Source organism: Protopterus annectens, chromosome 15.part0 (assembly GCF_019279795.1).
Source record: "Protopterus annectens isolate FY-2018-M chromosome 15.part0, PAN1.0, whole genome shotgun sequence".
In the NCBI taxonomy this organism is placed as follows: Eukaryota; Metazoa; Chordata; order Ceratodontiformes; family Protopteridae; genus Protopterus; species Protopterus annectens.
Genome location: NC_056749.1, coordinates 64,383,148 through 64,409,168, shown reverse-complemented (window position 1 = coordinate 64,409,168; position 26,021 = coordinate 64,383,148). Strand labels below are relative to the sequence as shown.

General features: G+C 37.8%; 1 protein-coding gene across 2 annotated transcripts in view; it reads right to left on the bottom strand.

Moving 5' to 3' along the window:
* MPP1 (MAGUK p55 scaffold protein 1) overlaps positions 1 to 26,021 on the bottom strand; it is a 920,179-nt gene that overhangs the window by 241,293 nt on the left and 652,865 nt on the right. For both annotated transcript variants that reach the window (XM_044057679.1, XM_044057678.1), the window contains exon 10: positions 6,059 to 6,139. In XM_044057679.1, the coding sequence (XP_043913614.1) occupies positions 6,059 to 6,139 (81 nt within the window). The remainder of the gene's footprint in view (positions 1 to 6,058; positions 6,140 to 26,021) is intronic.

The window sequence follows — 26,021 nt, the reverse complement described above, 5'->3', positions numbered from 1 at the left end:
CTTTGTCTTTTCTGGGCACCAGAAAGAGTCTTGAGTAAAATCCTTGTCCTTGCTCCTGTGGAGGTACCTTCTGAATAGCTCCCATGATCATGAGAGCTGTAATTTGTGTTTGAGCCTCTGCCCACTGATTTGGTGGCAGATTTGACATTCCTTTCAACCTTGGTAGAGTGTGAAAGTGGAACCTGTAGCCTTGAGATACGACATTGAGAACCCATTTGTCTTTGGTGATCATATGCCAATTGTGATAGAAAAGAGACAGGTTTCCTCCCAAAGGGGCTGCCAAGAGAGAGATGTTTGGCAGCTGTAGTGGGAAGTCACTGGGACTGTTTTTTTGTAAGGTTGGTGCCTGTCTTCCCCTTCTTTTTGGCCTGATGTACCCCATTGTCGAAGTCTGTAAGGACCTTGTGGCTGTCCTCTACCTCTTGGATATCTGTATCTGCCCCTTTGAGGTCTGTCCAAAACTGGAAAGGACCAATTCTTTGTTGGCCAGTTTCTGCTAAATCTAGGAGGCTGTACCTGTAAGAAATCCTTCACTGTTTGCATAGATTTTGCCTTATCCTCCATTTTCTTTAATACCTCTTCTGCCTTAACTCCAAATAAAACATCATGCTGCAAAGGTGCATCCAGTAGTTTAGCTTTAACATGATCTGGTAACGTATGTTCTTTTAACCATGCATGTCTTCTAATGACAGAGCCTGTAACTGCTGCTCTGCAGGAGACCTCTAAAGAATCAAAACCACATTGGAAAGTATGTTTTCCCACTTGTTCAGCAGCATGCAATAAATCCTGCATTTCCTTTAAATTTGGAGGATCTGTATCTGAAAGCATTTTTTGTTTCAACTGAGACATCAAAAATTGCTGATATTTTAGCATGTGAAATTGGCAATTTAAAGCTCTCATTGCTAAAGTTGCAGATGTATATACTTTCTTTCCCCATCTGTCTAATGGTCTGGAGTCTCTGTCAGAGGGAACTGGATTCTTTGCTGATGAGGCCTTAACCCCTTTGGGTCCCTGTGAAATAGTTTCTGGGTCTGCCACTGGGCTTTTATACAGAAATATGTGTGACTCAGGGACTCTGTAATACCTGTCTGGTTTAACTGGAGCTGGAGGTAAGGAATCAGGATTTAAGCTGGATTCAGTATACACATCATCCACAATATCTAACAGTGGCAGAATAGCAAGGGGTCTGTGCTGAGGCAATAGTAGGAATTCTCTGAGCCTTTTCTTGGATTCTGAGAAATCCTGGCCTTCCCAATGGAAATGCTCCCTCATGGTGTGCAGGGTTTCCCCAAAGGAATAATCCTCAGGTGGAGAGGCTGATGGAATTGATTCCTCTGCATCAGAATCCTCATAAGGGGGTAAAGAATAACCTAGGTGTGAGGATGAATCTGAGAAAATGGACACCTGGTCAGATGAGTCACAGTCTGCATCCTGTCTAGGCCTTTTATCAGGAGGGGGATGGGACCCCCTGATCAGAGTGATTAGGTCTTCGGCCATTTTGAGCATTTATTTCTTAGGCATGGAGGCCTGTCCTGGACACTGTATTTGTTTCTTTGTTTTTAAAGGTGGCTTAGACTTAGAAGAGGCTTTAATGCTTAGCTGAGCAGGTCTGAAGACCCTTTGAAGCTGTGGGTTGCTCATGTACTCTGGATCCCTCAGCAGGGTCGGTTTCAGTTGTCTGTAAAACTTGTGAGTCCGAGGGCCCAGCCATCACCACTAGGGAGTTGGCCGCCTGTGGTTCTGCAGAAGCGGTCATCAGGGGCTGCGAAGGTGCCTTGCTGAAAACCGGAGAACCGGCGACTGGCCTAGAAGAGGCTTCGTCATCAGTTTTGGGACTCGGATGCCTGTCTTTGTCTTTGCGCTTTTTATGAATTGCGGTCGGAAGCTCCGACGGCATGGTATAATTAAATTTTCTGCCAAAGTAATGTCAGGCAAAATCAAACTGAAGTTTAATAGTGCGTTTGTTAAACCTAGCACAAAACCGACAACCAGTGATGTCGTGGTCTGGGCCTAGGCATGGGATACAATAAGAATGGAAATCCTTATGAGGTATTTGCTTCCCACAAGAAATACAGTTATTAACTTTTACTGACATCGGTCTGAGGCAAGAAAAAGTTTCCCCAACGGGGTACTTAGCTTTGTAGAAGACTTCGGTTCTGGATTCGGAATGAAAATCTCAGGAGTCGGCCAACCGGCACTTGCAAACTGCTTTTGCTTCAGGCACAGCACAGCAAGAAAGACTGAAGAAAATGGCATCGACTGCATCTTATATACCCCTGTCACACTGACATCAGGGAGGAAGTGACAGCAATCGACGCCGGACCAAGACTTTGGAACTCAGGCCGGCTGGGGAACCCAAGTGTAATGACTGCAGTAGTGTAACACGATGAACATCAGTACTCCTACTCTTTAACTGGTATAGATGCAGTTACTGGGAGCACCCTGACCAGGTACTCAGAAACATGTTACTCCTAATAAAAGATAAAAGAAATGGATCTCAAACGCGGGGGCTTTAAGAAAAGCAGGGTTAAATGAAGAGTCATGAGCTTATTTGTTGTCTTTAGGTACCACAGATATTTTTTATGCTGATTTATCATGTGATTCTCTGGTTGTAATAATTTATCCTTGCAGCTGCCTTTTGTTTTGTTTCTTTAAGAATGGCTTTGTTTTGTCATATGCCTTTTTCATGTGATTTGGTATAACATACATACAAGTAACTTTAGCATCCAATATTCTATTGAAAAGGCTCTTCCAAGTGAAACCACCATTTGGTTGCCAATAATGAATGATTCACTGTAACATTTATAAGGTCCTGGAATTTGTTTTTTATTTGTTTGTTTTTATACATGTAAAATATCCGTCTTTTAAAGAACTAGTCACTCTTCATGTTATAACCTGCATTAATAAACTATTTAACTGATGCCACATCCAGCTTATAAGAGCCTAATCAGTCCCCATATTATAACCTGCATACAAAAACTATTCAGTTAGTACTACATCCATCTTATAGTCTGACAACTCCCCATATTATACAGTTTACTGAACAATTTACATTGGGTAATGTCCTCAAATGCCTTATACACATGAGGTCCATGACTGAGTGCCAGCCACATGCTTCCCTAAACAATTCACTACTAGTGGCAGTAGAGGCCTTGCTTTCATAACAGGTTGATTCCAGTAACATATTTGTCTCTGTATTGTTACAATCGTTTATGTACTATACTTTCTGTGATCTTTACACTACTGTTTAATGGTTTAATGGGTCTAGCTAGAATTATCAGGGTCCTTGGCAAAATGTTTTGCTTTATATATCTTTCTAGTACTCATTTTCCACTCAAGAGGAGGGCAGCATGTCTTTAGACTTTCAATAAATCTAGTAGTCAAGTACAGAGTTAAAGATGGTAAAGTACGGAGTTAAACATGGCAAAGTACGGAGTTAAAGATGGTAAAGTACAGAGTTAAACATGGTAATAAAGTACAGAGTTAAACGTGGTAATAAAGTACAGAGTTAAACATGGTAATAAAGTATGGAGTGAAACATGGTAAAGTACGGAGTTAAACATGGTGAAGTACGGAGTTAAACATGGCAAAGTACGGAGTTAAACACGGTAAAGTACAGAGTTAAACATGGTAAAGTACTGAGTTAAACATGGTAAAGTATGGAGTTAAACATGGTAATAAAGTACAGAGTTAAACATGGTAAAAACGTACGGAATTAAACATGGCAAAGTACGGAGTTAAACATGGCAAAGTACAGAGTTAAACATGGTAAAGTATGGAGTTAAACATGGTAAAAAAGTACAGAGTTAAACATGGTAAAAAAGTACGGAATTAAACATGGCAAAGTACGGAGTTAAACATGGCAAAGTACAGAGTTAAACATGGTAAAGTACGGAGTTAAACATGGTAATAAAGTACGGATTTAAACATGGCAAAGTACGGAGTTAAAGATGGTAAATACAGAGTTAAACATGGTAATAAAGTATAGAGTTAAACATGGTAAAGTACGGAGTTAAACATGGTAAAGTACAGAGTTAAACATGGTAAAGTACAGAGTTAAACATGGCAAAGTACAGAGTTAAACATGGTAAAGTACGGAGTTAAACATGGTAAAGTACAGAGAAACATGGTAAAGTATGGAGTTAAACATGGTAAAGTACGGAAAAAAACATAGTAAAGTATGGAGTTAAACATGGAAAAATACAGAGTTAAACATGGTAAAGTACAGAGTTAAACATGGTAATAATGTATGGAGTTAAACATGGTAAAGTACAGAGTTAAACATGGCAAAGTACAGAGTTAAACATGGCAATGTACGGAGTTAAACATGGCAAAGTACAGAGTTAAACATGGTAATAAAGTATTGTGTTAAACATGGTAATAATGTATGGAGTTAAACATGATAAAGTAAAAAGTTAAACATGGCAAAGTACGGAGTTAAACATGGCAAAGTACGAAGTTAAACATGGCAAAGTACAGAGTTAAACATGGTAATAAAGTATTGAGTTAAACATGGTAATAATGTATGGAGTTAAACATGGTAATAATGTATGGAGTTAAACATGGTAAAGTGTGGAGTTAAACATGGCAAAGTACAGAGTTAAACATGGCAAAGTACGGAGTTAAACATGGCAAAGTACGGAGTTAAACATGGCAAAGTACAGAGTTAAACATGGTAATAAAGTATTGAGTTAAACATGGTAATAATGTATGGAGTTAATCATGGTAAAGTATGGAGTTAAACATGGTGAAGTACAGAGTTAAACATGGCAAAGTACGAAGTTAAACATGGCAAAGTACGGAGTTAAACATGGTAATAAAGTATTGAGTTAAACATGGTAATAATGTATGGAGTTAAACATGGTAAAGTATGGAGTTAAACATGGTAAAGTACAGAGTTAAACATGGCAAAGTACAGAGTTAAACATGGCAAAGTACAGTTAAACATGGTAAAGTACGGAGTTAAACATGGCAAAGTACGGAGTTAAACATGGCAAAGTATGGAGTTAAATATGGTAAAGTACAGAGTTAAACATGGAGTAATCATCTTTCAAGTTTTCAGCTGGAATCTGTTACTAAGCCCAGACCTGGCATCTTACTCGGCTTTAGTTTGGCAAGGTTTTCCTGAACCTTCTCTTCTGTAACAAGAGGTACACCTAATTCTTTTCCTTCTTCAAGAAAAAGATAAAAAGATAATGTAATTAAAAGTATTTGTAAAAGAGAGAGTTTTGAAGTGTTCTACCAACCTAGCTAGATGTTATTTTCCTCTTCCTGAAAGATAACATCAGTTGCATATAAAAATCATCTGTTATTCTAGCTTTCTTTACGTACCTATAAGAAAGCCGTCTCATCTCTTTTGCAGTGTCAGTGGCTCAACATTTAGCATGCTTACTTTTGGTGCTGGAAGTTCAGTAGACCGTGGGTTCTATTCCCACTCCAGGTGATTTGCTTACTTCTCCATTAATGACACAGCAGTGCAGCAATAGAGGGCGATGAACTCTGCTGTATGCCTTCCTTCAGATGAGATGTTAAATGGAAGCCCTGCCTTCCTCATTTGGTGGTAACTCAGGTGGATGTTAAAGATCCCATGGCACTCATTAAACAGAGCAAGAGTTATTTATTTACAAACTTTCAATCATACAATATTCACACATTTTTAAAAAAATGAAAGATATTGTAAAAAGATGCACAAATCAAATGAGTAATCATCATAATGACATATGACACACTATACACACCTCACAATCCCTCTGAATGTATCCCCAACTCTTTTTGATATCACCAAATTCTTATCAACCTTATAATTTCATCTACATTCCAAACTTTGTTGAACAATTTTTTTTGTCCTTGCTTGCTAAATATTGTACACAACATTCATGCAAATCTGTTTTTCATCCTGACTTCTATTCACTCTAAAGAGAGCTAAAGAAAATATGTAAGGTCTTGAGCCACACAGAAAAAGAACATACGAAGAAAATCACTGACAGCATACAATGCATAATGAAAAAATTCAGTAATTATGCAAAGAGAATTATGCAAACATAAAAAAAAAACTTACATGGTACAGGTGCCTCAAATGTCTCTGGATATTTTGTAAGCAGTACACTTTTAATGTGGCTTCTTCCTACCCCTTTGGCTCCTGTATACATTACAGAAACAGAAAGAAAAAAATGTTACAACAGATTTAATTACTGAGGTCCTAATCTAGAAGCAAATGTACTAGGGATAGAAATTTCACAGAACGCTCACCAGAGTAATGGATCACAGAACGCTCACCAGAGTAATGGATCACAGAACGCTCACCAGAATAATGGATCACAGAACGCTCACCAGAGCAATGGATCACAGAATGTGTGACAACAGAACAAATGACTAGCTTCATCTGCTTATTTTAACCTGATAAGCTACATGCCCAACTTATCCCTCAGGCAGCAACACAGTTACCCTCAGACTACATAACGCTGGTCTCAGATCTGCCTTCTTAAATTCAGTCACTCTTTCTGTCCAGATGTGAGCCCTACTTTGCACTAAGCAAAACCCTAAAGGTGGGTGCAGTACTACCTGCCTACAGTTACCATAAGACACAGGAGAAACACCTGACAAAGTCTTTCATGGAGATGACCCTGATTACCACTGTCACTAGCACCAGTCAATGTTTTGTTTTCAGTAACTGTGTTGCCTGTTTAGTGATGCTGAGATAATGGTTTCAGTTACACTTTGACCATTTAATGTTCAGTGTTTGCAGAACACTAACTCAGAGCATACTAAAGGCCATTTAAGAGTTTTCAACTATCTCAATGATCATATACTCTATCATCAAGCCACTCTTCTAAAAGGCTTTTAATGAATATAAACTCTCACTTTATTAATATCAGCAGGTACGACATTTCACAATCCTCAGCATCCCAATGATGGAAAAATTTATTTACTCTGGCTGATGACAAAAATTATAAATGTGTATTTAAGATGAGGGCATGCTAAAGATTTGTATAAAAGGCTTCAGTTTTATAAATTAGAGGGACAAAGACCTAATCATGACCTGGACAACCTCAGTTTGACTAGCTGGTACTAATGGAGTCAGATGTGGGAGGGTGGAAAGAGCGGCCACTGTTGGTTTGTCCATCCTGAGGGAGGGAGGGGGAGAGGTAAGTACACCCCTGCAGTTCTGACACCCAGTGGAGGCTGGATATAGGGCACTGGATATGTGTAAAGCACACAGAATTCAGACTAGGATGGGTGGTGTGCCCCCCAAACAGCATACTCTGTAGCTGGAGCTGAGTATGTGCACTAGTGTTCAAGTATGAATACCAGTACTGTGGGCTATACCCACCAGCTATGGTAGGAATTGGAGACAGAATCCAGGAAAATGTCCCAGATGCTTGCCTACCTGCCTGGATGACATACACCCATGGTCAGCTCTTGCCCTTCAGGAGAAAGTACAGTTGTATACACTTAAAATAAATGTAGATGTTGAAATGTATTCACTGTTGCATTAATTACTCCTTAGGATTTCCTGTTATGGTAACTCTTGACCATCCCAAAAAACAGAAACGTCTTCCTCCTCCTCCTCCTCCTCCTCCTCCTCCTCCTCCCAAGGGGCCAGTAGACACCCTCCCCTCTGAAGTCAGGGTATAAGTGTCATCAGTTAGCACCATTTTATCAAGTCTTTCATCTCTTATCCAGAACAGGAGTCTCACACTCTCTATACCTCAGACCAGGAGCATAAAACACCCATACTGTCTCCAGAAGGGACACAGTAAGGAGAAAGGCAAAAGGAACCTGAAAAAGAGGAGAGAGGAAGAGAACTAAGGGATAAGAGGAATAGGGTGCCCACCCTAACTCAAAAGCAGAAGAGGGGAATAGAGGGAGAGAAAGACTGCAATAGTGCAGACTACATTTACGGCAAGCAGACACTACTGCACTATGTTCACTTTGTTTCAGTAATGATTCCTTCAGTAATGATTCCTTGGGAGAATCCCCAAAGCTATTGGTAGCAGGTTACAGAAAGAACTAAGGTGAAGCTAGAAAACACTACAAGACTGCAAAGATGAACACACTTTTAGTTTTAGAAAAAGAAGACGAATTACAGTGCTCGGTACAGGTGTGAACAGATGACAATATGGTTGTCTTCAGGATTTCTTTGTTAAATATACCCCTGTTGAAGACAGCAGTAGCTGCTTTAGGTCTAGTGGATTGTGCCTCTATATGTTGTGGCACTTATTTTCCATGACAGTTGTAGCAAAATTTGATAACATTTGCGATCCATTTGGAAACAGTCTGTTAACTGTGCTGCCTCATTTTTAATATGTAAAAGCCACAAAGAGTTGGTTTGACTTTCTGTCGTACTTCATTTTGTCCCATTAATATCTGGGCTGCTAACGGACATTCAACATTCGAAGGAGCCTCTCTCCTTCGCTTTGATTCAAGCAGATCTCTGTGATAATCGTAGGTATAAAGGATGGGTTGGCCTTCTCGGATAATCTATCAAGATGATACTTGAGGAAGGTCTCTGTACGCATAATAGCCTGCAGCTCAGAAATTCTCATGGCTGAGGTGCTGACTATCAAGAAGGAGTGTTTTTTTTTAAATTTAATTTAATTTATTTATCCTTTGTTGACCGGGTTAGTCCCACTAAGCTAGTATCCTCTTTTCAGGGGAGACCCAAGGTAGGGAAAATTTGGCCACGGCATTAGGGAACTTCCCTTACACTCTGCAGTGCAGGGAAGAGATTGGGTGTTACACATCCTGGATTTCTGTTTCCTGTAAAGGTGTGAATGCAGCCAGAAGGAACAGGGCGAAACACTGCTGCTGAGAGCCAAGCAATTTAGAAGTTAAATGTGTTGAAAATGAAGAAAAAATGGTAGAATCACTACCAGAAATGTTACCAGGCAAACTGGGAGCAGAGAAAATGTTGTCTGCTGATGGTGAGGATATTGGGAAGGTGATGGCGCTAAATGCAGTCATGCAGATGGATTCAGAAGAAAATTTAAAAAAAAGCTATTTGAAATGGCAGAAATAACAGAAAAATGTGCTATTTCAACCCTCCAGTTGGGAGGGTTGCAGGATGAGTATCTGGAGGAGCTAGTTAACCAGAGTAAGCCAGAAAGTGGAACTGCTATACCCCAGAGTGACATTATACAAAGACAGAAGAGGGGGAAAAAGAGCCAGAGAAGCCTCCAGAAAAAGTCCTATGCTCAATTGTTGGAAAAAGGAGCTAAGGAGAAGGCAGAGATATAGGAAGTAAAGAAAAAAAATGCTGTCTGGATGAGCAGTAAAAAAGAAAAAGTCCTGGACAGATGTGAGGTATGGGACAATATTGCTGCACATCTGGGAGTAAAAACTGAACAGGTAAGAGCTTTCATTTCAATTAACAAGGAAACTTTTTGTAATTTGTTTTTTGAAACTGGTCAGGCTATGGAAAACTTTTAGGGGCCTATGAAAAGAAGAAAGCAGACTTTCCATTGCAAAGGCCTTCGACACCATTCCCCATTCTGGTATTATAGACAAGCTCACCAGCCTGAACATAAACCCCTATGTCACTAGATGGGTTGCGAACTGGCTTACGGACAGGACCCACATGGTAAGAGTTGCAGGAGCTAGGTCTGACTCTAAACTGGTTACAACTGGCATTCCCCAGGGCTCAGTCCTAGGTCCCCTCCTGTTCAGAATATACTTCTCAGAGGTACAGGCAAGCACAGGAGGACTATGGCTGACCAAGTTCGTACATGACTGCAAACTAGGGGCTATAATTGACTCTCCGGCTGACACAGACATCCTCCAAAAGGGTTTCACTGAGACAGATACCTGGTGTGAAAACCATGGCCTCAAGCTAAATGCCAAAAAGTGCATAGTCATCCCCTTTGGAAAAAACAAAGTACCCACAAACTACCACATAGGTGGTATTCACCTAAATACGGAAGACGTAATAAGGGATCTGGAGACCCAAGTAGATAGTAATCTCTCCTTTGATAATAACATTGCCAAAGTGGTTAGAAATCCTTCTATGTGGCCCACCTAATCACAAAAGGGTTTGCATCCAGATCAAAACAGGTCATTGTGCCCCTCTACTCATCACTCATCAGCCCCATCGTAGAGTACAACGCCCCATTTGGGATGTACCTTACAAGACACCTGCAGCAGCTGGAAAGACCACAGAAGTACTTCACCGAGAGGATCACTGGCCTCAAACAGATGCCCTATGCAGCTGGACTGAAGAAACTCCAGCTGTACTCGGTTGCATACCACCTACTCAGAGGTGATATCTGCCTGACATACAAAGCCATGTCCAACCCAGAATTGAGGGACATGCTCCACGTAAAGAAAACCATATCCCCTCGAGCCACACGCTCTAGGGATCTAAACCTCACCACAACAATAAATAGGACATGCTGGAGGGATAGATTCCTGTCCCAGAGACTTTCCATGCTTTGGAACAAGATTCCAATCTACATTAGGCAACCTTGATGAGTGGATGGGAAACAGAAAGTTTACCCTGGGGATCACTTCAACGGTTCTGCTGGACAGAGGCACAGGGAACTAATCTAAGGGGGGCGGCTAAAGCCAACACATTCTGACTAGGCTTATAAATGCATTCAGGCAGGCAGCCTAGTACCTACCTATAAACTTATGGACCTATGATCAGAATATGTTGTGCAAGCCTTTTTCAAAAAAAAAAAAAAAGAATCTTGGTTCAGTTTAGAATTGAACTGGGAGCAAAGGAACTGAGAGAATATTTGTTGATAACATGTAAAGAAGTGGTAGACACGACTAAAATCCATGATGAAAGAGGATTATGGACTGGGGGTTGGGAATGTGGAATACTACAAAAATGGAAAATGACAATGTGATAAACACACATAGTATTATTAATGTGCATGGCAATAGAGGTTTTGGGAGGTACAGAGGACAATCAAAGACTTGTTATTTTTGGTGGAAAAAGTGATCATTTAAATAATGAATGTGACAAAAAAGATGTTATTAATATGGTCAGACAGAACATAATGCAAAGAAATATGAAGGGAAATGTAAGAAATTTAGTAAAACAGGATATTCATGGTTAGAATGCGAGGTAGATATACAAGAAAATGAAAAGAAAATTAAAAAGAAAATGAAAGAAATTATACAAGAAAAAGTTAGAAATAACTGATATACAAGAACACGTCACAACAAGAAAAAACATAGAAACGGTATTTAAATTTAAAGGAAAAGACAAAGAGACAGATGAAACAAGTTAAGAAGAGTCAGAGTGGCATATAATAAAAGGCAAGAAGAATTCAATATGAAACAGAGTTAGGGAAAGAAAAAGAAAATTTAAAAATATAATGGTAAGACAATAAGGAAGGTAAGGTATAAGATCATTCTGATAACTGCTCTATGAAGCCAAAAATATTAGCTTTGAATGTGAAACGTATGAAGAATATTAAGAGAAGAATTAGCATTTTACAATGGTATGCTGCAGCAGATGCTCAAGTAATAGTGTTAGAAGACATTAAAATGCTAACAGAAGAAGAAAGGGTGCAAATAGAAAATGTTTGGAATGGTACTGTTACTTGGAATATAGGCAAATAAACATGGTCAGGTATATGTATACTGATTCTGATGAAGTCCAAGTTTTATAGGATGAAAGCACTTAATCACAGTTTGGTTTAATAAATATTTTATTTCACTTTGAAGTCCGTTTGGCTGGAGTGATACTTTGTGTTATATATATACCGTGCCAAGAAAATATAAAAATATTAGACATTACAATAGTGGAACTGGGACGAATAACAGTAGTGGATATAATATATAAATAGACTAATAGCTTTATATGCATATGTGACAAAAAAAAAAGAGAAACAATGTTCAAAAGTATACCTAATTATGGGTATAATAATGACAGGTGACTTTAATTGTAATTTGAGAAATAAAAAGGACAGTTGTGATGTTTAAATGCTTACTGAAATTATAAAAAAGCGGAAAATTAAAAATATGGGAAAATAAACACTGGACATAAAATAAATGAAATTAAGACAGAAAGTGATTATTTTTTTTTTATATCAGAAAGTCTGAAATTACACAAAAAGGAATTAAATACAATTGGTTCTTTGATCATGTGGCAATCTGGATAAGAATTCATGAAAATGAGAAATATTTAAAATAGGAAAAGGCATAAAAAGAGTAAATGAAAAAGAGTTACAGTCAAGAGAAAAAAAATACAGAATTATGGTAACAACATATCAGTATGAGAGATTTTTATGAAACTGGACAATATGCTGGATCCAATTGAAAAATAAATACAAAAAGTATTTTTAGAATGTATAGAAAAGAAAAGGAAAAAAATAAAAAGTGGAATAGAAAATATTAAGTCAAAATATTTACAGACTTGCTAGAGAAGAAAAAAATTTTTATGAAAAAGAAAAAGAATTATATAGAAGAAATTAGGACAAGGTTAAGAAATTGTTATATAAGCAAAAATACTACCACACTTATGTAAGATATTAAAAGAAAAAAGGTAATAAGAGAATTAAAATAAGGGAAACGTTAAAAACAAGAATAAATATATGAAATAATTAAAGAATATGTATTAGATTTATATAGTAAAAAATAAGTTAATATCAAAAAAATTTATAATGGTGAGAAATTAAATAAGGAAGATAATGAATATTTAGAGAGAAAAATAAATATAAATGAGCTGAATCTGATCTTGAAATATATTAAGGTTAATTCAGCTACAGGTTTGGATGGATCTGAATATAGTATGTATAAAGAAATTAAGAAAATATAATGAAAACAGTATAGATATTTTAGGAATTGTATTTGGAAGGACAGAATACTGACATGAGCAATGGGATAAAGTCATTAAAGGAATCAAAGACATGATCACATTCTGGAAGACATATAGGGTTTCATACAGAAAGAAAGCATATTTAGTAAACACCATAATAATGGGTAAATTAGTTTATTTTGCAAATGTTTATATGATGCCAATGAAATATGAAAAATAAATTATGCAGACAAATTTTCATTTACTTGGGGGTCAAGACTGAACCCATTTAAGAGGGGAATTTTGTATATGAAAGATGAACAAGGGGGCTTGTGGCTGATAAATCTCATTGTGCATGCAGCCTCTTTAAGTATTATAAAGTACTAAAAGAAATAATGAAAAATAATAAAGATTTGACGGAAACAATATTGTATTGTAAATACAGAGAAATCTGGCAAAACAGAAATGAAAAAAGTGTTATTGATGAAAGAATTTTACAGTAAAATTGTACTGTGGAAATTAAAAAAGAATATGATAGAAAAAAAAACAGAAAAAATTTGGAATGTTAACATTATGATATCCTTTTAATTGGTGTATCCATGGAAAGGGTTAGAGATATATAAGAAGAAAGTAATAATTATGAGATACAGAAATTATAAAAGAATTAAAGAATGCAATGACTTTTAGTGGAGGTTGTCCATAGGAAAATTACCCAGGGGCAAATATGCCATACAAGAGAAAACGGGATAAAATATGTAATAAATGTAAAGAATTGGAAACCACAGAACATGTTTTTTAAAATGTGAGAGAATTCAAAAACTGCAGAAAGAAGTAATTAAACATGATTTGATTAAAAGTTATTTAAATTTTGAAATGTTAAACATGGACATGATAGAGTATGGGTTTTATGGGACAGGATCCCAGAATAAAGCTAAGAAAATGGACAGAATAATATGCTATGTAACTTGGACTATATGGAATGAAAGACTTAAAGAAATCAGATACAGATACAGTGGAAAATGGACATTGACAAAAATACTGGAAAATATATAGTTTTGGTTGTGCATAAAAGAGTGAGGGAGAATACTTAAAATGGAAATGATATATTGAATGATGTTAAAATATGTAAACTTGTAAATATGTTAAAATATGAATTATATATATATATATATATATATATATATATATATATATATATATATATATATACACACACACACACACACACACACACATATACAGAAAAACTTCAAAAAATAACAAAACGGCAACGGAGCCTGTAATAAGCTTTCGTCTTTTAATAGTGTCAATGACTTCTTCAGACAATGAAAAAAATGTGAAAACCACATAGATGTGGTTTTCACATTTTTTTCATTGTCTGAAGAAGTCTTTGACACTATTAAAAGATGAAAGCTTATTACAGGCTCCGTTGCCGTTTTGTTATTTTTTTGAAGTTTTTCTGTATATGTTATTTGATTCTTCAATAGTGTTCCGACAGTTTTATTGTGTTTTTATATATATATATATATATATATATATATATATATATATATATATATATATATATATGTGTGTGTGCACAGAAATAAAAAAAACACTACTCTTTTCGATAGGTGCCATGGACAACACACTCAGGACTACAGCACCCCCCTCAGGACATAGTGCAGTGTCAGGAATCCATCTCCTTGGTGTGAGAATAGAACTAACAGCCTTATGCACTAAAAGTGAATGTGCTACCTATTGCACCACTGACACTTTTCTAAGTGAAGAACTCGTATCTAAGCTGCCCCTGTCAGGTCAAAAGGTAGAAGAGTATGCTCTCCAAGCCAAGGTTAAGGTCTCAGGATGGAGTGAAAGCTCTACTCGGGATGATGCTCATAAGAAACTGTTTTGTCAGAGTGATGGAGAAAAGATGTGGATGCACAGGAAGGTATGCAGGCAGATGTTGCTGAGGAATAAGTCTTGACTGAAGAATAAGAAAGGCCTTAAGAAAAAAAAAACAGTTACAAGGTTAGCTGTGCTGATAAAGGATTTTGCCCCTTGGTTTGGCACCATATAAAGAATCTCTTCCATTTTGAGAGGTATTATTTGGATTCTATATTAGAACATCAAAGTATTACTACTTCGAATGCTCTAATATCGAACCATTTCACCTGAAACACCACAACATCGAACACTCAAAACAGCAAATTTTTTCCCAGGGAAAAAAATTGCTGTTCCAACAAACATACATACAACACAAGCACACCAAAATACATAATCCACACACATACACTTCACAAAACCCTACACTAAACCATACATACACTACTAGCTATCTACTTACCTTAACCCAACCCTAACCCCAAGGTCCGTAACTACCACTCACCTTACCCGCTCCCTAACCCTAACTCACCTATCCCGCCCTAACCCTAAAGTCTTTCACTATCGCACAACCACCTCACCCGCGCCCTAACCCTAACTCACCTAACCCGTGCCCTAACCCTAACATCTGCACATTCGCACACTTACCTCAACCTGACCCGTAACTTCCCACCACAGTCCTGATACTCATGAAGCCACAGAAATGGCCCACCAAATTCTTTCCCTGGGAAAGAATTTGGTGTGCCGCGGCTCCGCGATTACCAGTGTTCAAACTTTACAGTTCGAACAACTGTTATTCGATATTCAGCCATTTTGACGGACTGATATAGACCCTATTATTTCTTTGTGATGCATTTATTAGCCTCATCTAGAATGGATAAGATGTCCTAGTGTAAGGAATTTCCCATATGGATTAGGTCATCCATATTGTCAATCTCTGGGGCTCAAGCTGATGTGAATGGTAGTTCTCCTGTTCTGTGACAGAAGATCCACCTGTTGTGGAAACAGCTATGGCTCCTGACAGGTCATGCTGTGCAGCAATGGGAACTAATGCTGCTTTGGCCAAAAAAGTGCCATTTGGATTACCTTTCCTTTCTTCCCCAACTTTGATTAGCAAAACTGGGCTGACAGTATGGAAGAGAAAAAAACATAAAAATAGACCTGTCCATGACATGTAGAAGGTATTCGTATTGCAGGCCTTATTATCTTTGGCCCTTGTGCAATATTTCTTTAACTGCCTGTTTTCCTTGGAAGCAAAAAGGCCTCATTCTGGGACACCCAATTTTTGAGAAAGAGTTTTGAAATAATTCCTGTTCAACATCAACTTCTGAGAGTCTGATATCTTCCTGCTCCGGTGGTTTGTCAAGATTGTTGTTTTCTCTTGGCTGGAAGAGTGTTATAAGATGTATTCCAGTTCCCGAGCAGGATCCCATGACTGCATTTCCAGGCAGCAAAGGGGATAAGAATGGATCCCACCTTGTGTGTTTATGTACCATATAACAGGGGTGTTGTTTGTCTTTATCAATAGAGTGCCCAGTTTCCACAATATTTTGAATGTCACTGTGCTCCTGAATACAGATGAGGGTCTGAAAAATGGCAAACTCCCATAAGCCATGAATTTGAAGGCTACTAGACTGAGTCCCCCATGCTGTGCTTGAGGGATCTGAGGTCATGACCTGGTTGACCTTTTGGAAAAGGGGGGATGCTTGTGTGTCTTGGAAGAGAGGCAAATTTAAGTTTGTATCCTGCTGTTATGATGTGAATCATCCATTTGTCTCAGGTAATGTATGACCACTTGTTTAGGAAAAGGGAAAGCCTGCCTCTGAGTCTTGAAGGAGAAGGGAAAGGATTGGGGTGGAACTTGAGGGGAGAAGAACATGTAGAAACTTGACATAGAGAAATAGCTGCTCCTTGCCCAGTAGTTTGGTACTTTGGTCTGCTTCCATCTCCTATGCAGTCTCTGAAGATTGTCTCTCCTGGTTCTCCTTTCTTTTTGCCTAGGCCAGGAGGCAGGAAAGAACAAGAGCTTGGTAGGACAGTTCCTACTGAACCTCACTGGTTCAACCTGAAAGAAATCTTTTACAGTCTGTAGGATCTTAGCCTTGTCTCCCAGTTTCTTAAAAATTGGTTGGGCCTTGGATCCAAACAGAAAATCCTTATCAAGGGGAGCATCCAAACTTTGAGATATAAATTTTCAGGCAGATTCTGTTCCCTTAACCAGACAGACCTCCTGATAACAAACACGTACGCAGAGTCACCCTGCTAGATACTTCTGAAGAAGCAAAGCCATGAGGAAAGGAATGCTTTGCAACCTGAGAACAGCAGTTGCAGATGTATAAGGTTTCCTTAGTGAGCGCTCTACCCCGATGTATTCTAATTTGTCTTTCATCTGTTCTGAAAGAGTTTCCTGGTATTTAACCATACAAAACTGGCAAATGAGAGCCCTCATAGCCACAGAAGATGAAATGTACACTTACTTGCCAAACCTGCGTAGGGTCCTACCCTCTTCTTTAGTCAGCAAGGGATTCTTGGAGCTGTTACCTTTGGCTTCATTGAGACCCAAAGACTACCTCATGGTCCACCATAAAGTTCTTAAAAAGGTGCTTGTGGGAGTCCAGAACCCTGTAAAAATTATCTAAATTGTTAGGAGCAGGTGGTTGGGGGTCAGCCTGTAGGGAAGAATCAAGAATGACGTCATCCGCTACCTCTAAACCTGAAGGAACGGAAAGAGGTTTGTACTCAGGAAGCTTACCCTTTTCTTAGACTGAGATAATCCTGAGCCTCCTAATTAAAGAAACCTCTCATATTATGGAGTGTCTCACCCAGAGGTGAAATCCTCAGGTGGAAAACCTGGAGAAAGATTTTAATCTAACCCTTGAATCCGCATATGAACCAGAAGAAATTTGGTCTACATATGCCAACTCACCTTCATCTAAGCCATAAGAATCTCTGGATTCCTGTGGGAGAAGGTCCCTCTTCCTTTTCACAGGAGAACATTCTGTACCAGGGGTGTCTGTGCTCCAGCTAAGCTGTCTGAATTAATTAACATCCATGCGATTTTAGCTAGCCTGACAAGGTCCAGTGAATAGTCCTGAACAGACTGACATCCAGAAGGCTTAGGCTGACGCAAGCTGGATATGGACTTCTTTAGCTGTCACCCACTGCAAATACGACGGTTGGTTACAGGACAGATGTGGAGGTCAAAATACCTTTCAGGATACCTGAAGCAATCCTTGTTATTGCCTTAGAAATGAAATCCAGCTTACGCTCTTTAAAGCAAATGTGAACACTGGCCCAAGAAGCCACATCGGTCTGGTTTTGAGTGTGGCATCGGATGTAATCAGCCGAGGTCACAGGCAAGCATCTGTGGCCTGTACGTTGTCAGTTGAAGTGCCCATTGCCAAATAGGAAATTCTGCCATCCACTTCAGCAGTCTTGGAAGGGAGGCTGGAAGCCTGGAACTACAGTGTGATCCTGGGCACAACCAATGATCCAAGTCCTTCACCTAGTGTGATTTTTGAGGGGACTGATGGCATATCAGACTCCAAAAGGGTCCTAGTAGAGGCCTTGGTCACAGATTTCATCAATGGAGTGGACAAATTAGTAAAAACTACAAGAAAAACCCAGCCAAGTTACAGTTTTCACTGTGTGATACCATAAACCTCCTGTAATACAGGCCCACGGGATACATGCAAATAACCCCTTAAGGACATCAGGTGTTTCAGCTATATGACTTCTGATTGTCAATGACTTTTTACTTTTTCTTTTTGAGTCTCTAGGGATACATTCAGGCCAGTAAAGCCAAACCCTACTAGCTGTGGACATGCATGTTTCAGTGTCATTTAAAGTAATCTTCTACAACAAACATGCAGACATTTTGAAGTGAGACATCTTTGTCCTATGTTAACCTTGTCCTGCTCACAAATCTGTGTGTATACAACACAAATTCTATTACTAATGCTGCATCAAACTAGTAATGACAGTATTTTTATTACTGATGATGAAGCTAGCATTCTGAAACTCACCTTTGACAATGTCAGGTGGCTACACTGCTGGAGTGGACGTCTCCCTTTTGTCGCAGGTCTGTAGCAGGTTTGAGAACATTAGTACAAATTCTAACACAGTGTCCCCCCTCACTAACAAGCTGGGCAAGCAGTTGGAAATCAGCCATGTTTCACCATGTTTAATCCCACAAAAGCAGCCATCTCAGATAATCTCAGCAGAAACAGAAATAATAAACTGCACATCTGATGAGTCCCAGTATAACACACAAGAACACAACATTAATTAGCAAGATCCAAACATGGAATAATGAACAGAAATAATAAACTGCACATCTGATGAGTCCCAGTATACCACACAAGAACACAACATTAATTAGCAAGATCCGAACATGGAATAATGAACAGAAATAATAAACTGCACATCTGATGACTCCCAGTATACCGCACAAGAACACAACATTAATTTGCAAGATCCGAACATGGAATAATGAACAGAAATAATAAACTGCACATCTGATGAGTCCCAATATACCACACAAGAACACGGCATTAATTAGCAAAATCCAAACCTGGAATAATGAACAAAAATAATAAACTGCACATCTGATGACTCCCAGCATACTACACAAGAACACAACATTAATTAGCAAGATCCGAACATGGAATAATGAACAGAAATAATAAACTGCACATCTGATGACTCCCAGTATACCACACAAGAACACAAAATTAATTAGCAAGATCCGAACATGGAATAATGAATAGAAATAATAAACTGCACATCTGATGACTCCCAGTATACCGCACAAGAACACGGCATTAATTAGCAAGATCCAAACATCGAATAATGAGTAGAAATAATAAACTGCACATCTGATGAGTCCCAGTATACCGCACAAGAACACAACATTAATTAGCAAGATCCGAACATGGAATAATGAACAGAAATAATAAACTGCACATCTGATGACTCCCAGTATACCGCACAAGAACACAACATTAATTAGCAAGATCTAAACATGGAATAATGAACAGAAATAATAAACTGCACATCTGATGAGTCCCAGTATACCACACAAGAAAACAACATTAATTAGCAAGATCTGAACATGGAATAATGTGCCCCACTGTCATGAAAAAGTACACTAACCCTTTGAAAATTATGTTAGAGCTGGGGCACCCTTACCCCAAAATTATAACTGTATTTCACCATTCAGGACTTGACAGGCCAAAGCAGACATTTTCAATGTTCTTCATACACCTAAGAAAACAACAAACCTGCTACTGCATTACAAAATAAAGGGAAAACTAAAATAGACTGTTGCCATGAATTGTAATGTAAGATCCATGTTAAAAATCTCTTTACATTCTTATTAAAAACATGAAAACAGGATTCAAGCTGGTAATGCTTGTTTAAACCATGGTTTACTTAGCAAAAGTAAGAGATGTTCATTTTTGCCCTTGACAGAGCTTTGTCAGATCTAAGTTCTATAAGTAACAAGTAATATACAGTCTTTTCATTTTCCATACAAAAAGTCATGTAATTTACAATGAAGGCAATAAATAATCCAAGAGCACATAAACAGATCATATTCAGTGACAGCGACTGGATCAGTGGTACATACATAAACAGATCATATTCAGTGACAGCGATTGGATCAGTGATACGTACATAAACACATCATATTCAGTGACAGCGACTGGATCAGTGGTACACACATAAACACATCATATTCAGAGACAGCGAATGGATCAGTGGTACATACATAAACAGATCATATTCAGTGACAGCGAATGGATCAGTGGTACATACATAAACATATATTCAGTAACGGCGATAGGATTAGTGGCACATACATAAACAGATCATATTCAGTGACAGCGATTGGATCACTGGTACATATATAAACAGATTGTATTCAGTGACAGTGAGTGGATCAGTGTTACATACATAGTCTGCATTTTAGTGTGATTAGTGCCGGTTACTTCTTAAATAAGTAGGTACAAAGTCTGTGTGTATCTAACTGTTAATCCGTGTGATGGGTAACTAGTCCTGCATTTTTGTTATATTAGTATAGTGGGATTCACTTCTTTTTTTAAAGAAGAAACATTTTTATTAAATTATCACTTATGACATAGGCAATCATACATTTATATAAATTAAAACAAACCATACTGACATAATCCCAGTTGCAAACATTAAACATCACTTATAATCTACCCAGTCATTGTCAGACATACATTACAAATCTCATTCAAGCCTTGCCTTCTTTTAAACCTCATTCCTCCGTTGTATGTATTGTTCCCACAATTCCCATTTTCCTATGTAGTTTGCTCCTACCCTGTTTTAAAGATCCCAGTTCTAGTTGTTTTACCTCCGTTACTACAGTCACCAACTCTATTACAGCTGGTTTAGACTTTAATTTACATTTTCTAGTAAATGACTTTCTGGCAGCCACCATAAGTAGACTCAGCAAGGGGTTAATATGTCTAGGCAATTCTGATTCTTTATCTTAGCTCAGAACAATCATTTCCCTAGTTATACCAATTTGCTCATCCAGTATCTCCAACAGAGTAGTCGGCAGGGATTCTTTAAAGTCTGCCAACTCATTACACTCCCAGAAAATATGTTCCCAATTACCCTTTTCTTCCCCACTACATGTCCAACATTTGCTGTCTGAGGAAAAATTCTCTAGAGTCTACTTGGGGTATAAAAATATCTATGTAAACATTTCCAAGCAAAAATCCTAAATTTTCTAGATTTTGTTGCATATTTGGGAGACATATATACAGTATATCATCCCATTGTTTCTTTGTGAATTGCTTATCCAATCTCTCTTCCCAATCCTTTCTAACCTCCTCTGATTGATTCTTATAGTTATCATGCAATATTTTATATGCTGTACTAATTATTCCTTTTTAATGGCAGCTTATGTTCTAGATTCTACTAAAAACTCTACCAGTGCTGGTCTTTTGGTTAGGATCCCCCTATTTCTTTCTCTTTGCCTATACTCTGATATCAAGCCTTGATAGGGAAGACAGTCTTTAACCTGCAGTCCAAATAAATTCTCTGAGTTTTCCCATTCTACTTTTCCCTCTCTAGTTATTTGCTCCCAATATGTTGGTTCCTTTGCCAGTTTTCTCCAATAAATTGCAGCCCCCTCGTGCCTGCTGTCTGTGTCCCTAACTGCAGTCATCCATACTGACAGAATCTCCTTTCTTCATTCCCACACTGGGTTAGTTCTTAGGATACTTTCTGCTACTTTACAAATATAATATTCTATATGACTACTGTTATTCTCCTTTGTCCTCCTACATCCAAAATCCCAGTCTCCTTGCTTCTTGAGCTTCCCCCATTTCATTATCATCCCTTTCCACTTTGAATTATAGGTATCTGTTTGTGCTATACCTTAATTGTGTAGCTCTGAAATACCCCTTCAAATCAGGTAATTCCAATCCACCCTGTTCTACTGGAAAAATCCACGTATCCCACTTGACTCTTGCCGTCTTTCCCTCCCAGATAAAATCTTTCAGCTCTTTATTAATTGCTATATACAACTTCTCCTCTGTCTGACAAAAATATGCTTCACCTGTGTATAAGACTAAAGAGACTAAAATAATTTTAATTGCTTGTATCTTACTATCCATATCCATATAGCAGACCTTTCAATGTCTCAGTTTTTGTTTTATCTTTTGTTCAGTCTCTTCCCACATATCATATTATGTTCTTATCATAACATATGCCATACCAGAATAATTTTAATCCATACCCCTAAATACTATTTTATCATGACACCATAAATATGGATATTGCTGAACAAATTCAGGTGTGGGTACACAATTTACCGCTATTACCTTTGTTTTAGCTTCATTCATTTTGTATCCCAAAAAAGGATTTGAAACTGTCTCAAAATGTTCCACAACACTGAAATGTCCTCTTCTGGTTTTGTCAGGTATAAAATAATATCATCTGCAAATACAGCCAGCTTTTCTTGACTACCATACTAATTACATCCTTGAATTTCTGAGTCCCTTATTTCCTTTGCCAGGGGTTCTAAACATAATGCAAATAACAAAGAGAAAGGGGACACCCCCTGCCTGATTCCTCTGCTCAAGCAGAAATTATCAGACAGGACTCCACCCACATTCATTTTCACCTCAGTTCCCTCATAAATCCTCCTAATCAACCTTATAATTTTATCAGGGAATGCAAATGCTTCCATTGCCCTGCTTACTCTCTCAAATGCTTTCTCTGCATCAAGACCCACCAACAACTGTCATATTTTCTTACATTCTGCTTCTCTCTGGATCATCAATGTTCTGTTAATGTTGTCAAATGTTTGCCTCCCCTCCAGAAAACCACATTGATCCATGCCTATCAATTTTGGCATCACCTTTGCCATTCTTTTAGCCATTATCAACATAAACACTTTATAATCATGGTTTAGGATTAAAATGGGATTGTATGAAGCTGGTCTTGACCCTGTTTAGGTATTACAGCTACCGCTGTTTTCTTCTCGGATGTTGGTAGTTCTCCTCCTCTTAAAAGGATCTACATCATATAATTGAAAAAACTACCTGTCAACTGCTTATTAGTCGAACACTGAGTGGATCACGAAACATTGGACTTCTGTTTAAGCAAAAAGTTTAGCTGGGGAAAACAATCAGTCGGCCATCACTGGGGATTTGCCCTTTTCCTCACTGTAGTGCAATCTCAGACTTGGTAATATTTAGTTACAGGGTGTGGGGGTGTAGTCCCCCATTAGAATGTGTTTTATTTGGTGATGTTTTTCTGTAGTTTTCTGGGTTGAACAACTGTTTTTTAACCCAGTGAAAGTTTTCACTTAAATGTACATTCGATATTTAGAGTTTTCGCTTATTAGTGTTCGACTAATAAACATTTGACAAATAGTTTTTTCAATTATATGATATAGACCTCTCTTAAAATTCTTTAAAACAAAACCTTCCAGCTCTTTATCAGTTTTCCCCTCCTTGCTTCCAAACTTCCACAAGAATACTATCTATTCCTGGGGGCTTTCCTGTAGATTGGTTACACATCACCATTTTTTATCTCATTTCCTCCTATCCTGTTATTAATTGAGCCTCCTCTCTAACCTTGGCATACTTAATTCTTCCAGAAACACTTCCATATGTACTTTTTCTTGACTTCCATACTCCTCTGCTTTATACACACTTTCAAAGAATTTCCAAAATATTTCTAATAACTCTACAGGATTTCTTGTTACCTTTCATGTTACAGGCTCCCTAAGCTTGGTGACAGCCCTTTCTACATTCTGTTGCCTGAGTTGTTGTGCTAAAAATGTTTGTGCTCTAGAGTTATTATGAAAAAACAGTGGCTTAACAGAAATCTTTCTAAAGTTGTGCATATTATCGAGGTGATCCCAGCAATCTTTCTAAAGCTGTGCATATTATCGAGGTGATCCTAGCAATCTTTCTAAAGTCGTGCATATTATCGAGATGATCCCAGCAATCTTTCTAAAGTTGTGCATATTATCGAGGTGATCCCAGCAATCTTTCTAAAGTCATGCATATTATCGAGGTGATCCCAGCAATCTTTCTAAAGTCATGCATATTATCAGGGTGATCCCAGCAATCTTTCTAAAGTTGTGCATATTATCGAGGTGATTCCAGCAATCTTTCTAAAGTCATGCATATTATCGAGGTGATCCCAGCAATCTTTCTAAAGTCATGCATATTATCGAGGTGATCACAGCAATCTTTCTAAAGTCATGCATATTATCGAGGTGATCACAGCAATCTTTCTAAAGTCATGCATATTATTGAGGTGATCACAGCAATCTTTCTAAAGTTGTGCATATTATCGAGGTAATCTTTTACTTTCTGTTTAGCATTCTGCAGTTGCTCCTCTTCTTGTTCTGTGAGATTCCCCCTGTTTTGCAATACTTTAGCATTTCCTCAGTCCCTCTAAATAATTTCTGTTACTTCTTAACCATATCCCTCTTTCTTTTACTTTCACCTTATTTTTAAACTCCATTTTAATTTTATCCCTCTCCGCAGCTATATTTTCAGAAGAAATTTATATCTTCTGTAAAGCTCCTGAAAAATGTCCACTATCCATTCCTTAAAATTCCTCTCTTTTCAACAGAGGGATAAAATTAAAATGGAGTTTAAAAATAAGGTGAAAGTAAAAGAAAGAGAGATATGGTTAAGAAGTAACAGGAATTATTTAGAGGGACTTGTGGGAAAGCGCCAGTGTATAATTTTTATTTCACTACCCTGTGTTTTTATTTTAGTTATTATTGGTGTATGATTTGAAATAGTTATTGGGTGCATATGAAGACCTTCAATTAAATGCATATGTTCCTGTGAAATGCAAATTCTGTCTTCCCTATCCCGATTTTTGTACCTTGAGGAATAATATGTAAATTCCCTCAGAACTCCTAGTCACTGAATTTACATCTTCTATGCCAAATATCATCATAAAAAATTATTCAAAAGCCTACTCTCCTTTGTTATATTTTCACTTCTGGGCCCCCCAAACATATCTCCACTGCTGAAAATCAAATTTCAGTCCCCACCTAAAAGTAATATTCCTTGCTGAAAGCTGATTTTCCCAAACTTTTCTTAAGTTCCATTACAGCAGTTTTAGGTGGAATATAAACACATGCCAATGTACGTCTCCTCCCTTACCAGTAGCCTCTTAGTATTATAACTCTACCATTATTATCTTTTTTGCCCTCTTCTATCACTACTGGCACTCCTCTTGCAATTAATATAAGCACTCCCATTTTCCTTTGTCCCAGGTATTCTTTTGAATAACCTTCCTGAAAGAAAAGCGTTCTTTACCAAATTCAAATGTTCAGTTCTTTCCAAGTGTGTCTCCTGTAGCATAGCTATTTGCACTCTACATTTTTATTATAGTTCACTACTCTTTCTCTTTTGTTTTTATCTGTGAGACCATTGACTTTTAAAGACATTACAGACAGCATCACTGTATTGAAAAGTTATTATTCTCACCTTTTATGTATAACAGCTTTTTGTTAAATGCCTAGTTCCAGCTCTTGTGTCACACACATACACTGTTTGGCAGGTTGAATTTTTACACAGTTGTTTCTTGTCATATCCATTTGAGTCTATGTCACATCTTAAAAAAAATCTGTTTTATCAAAAGCCAAACAAAACAAAAAACAAACACCCCCAATACCCCCAAAAACCTGTTAACTTAATAACACACAAAATTATTTACATCTTCAAATATTGAAGTTTTAACCTCCTAACAGAAACACATGTCCTAAATTGATAGCCAAAATCACAAACTTGAGTTAACCTAAAAGAAAGGTTATCCATGTTAGGATGCATGGTGCAGCCTGTGCGTCTAGTAAGTGCTGTCTGGTTTTGTCTAATACCTGAATGCTTTCAGAGAACAT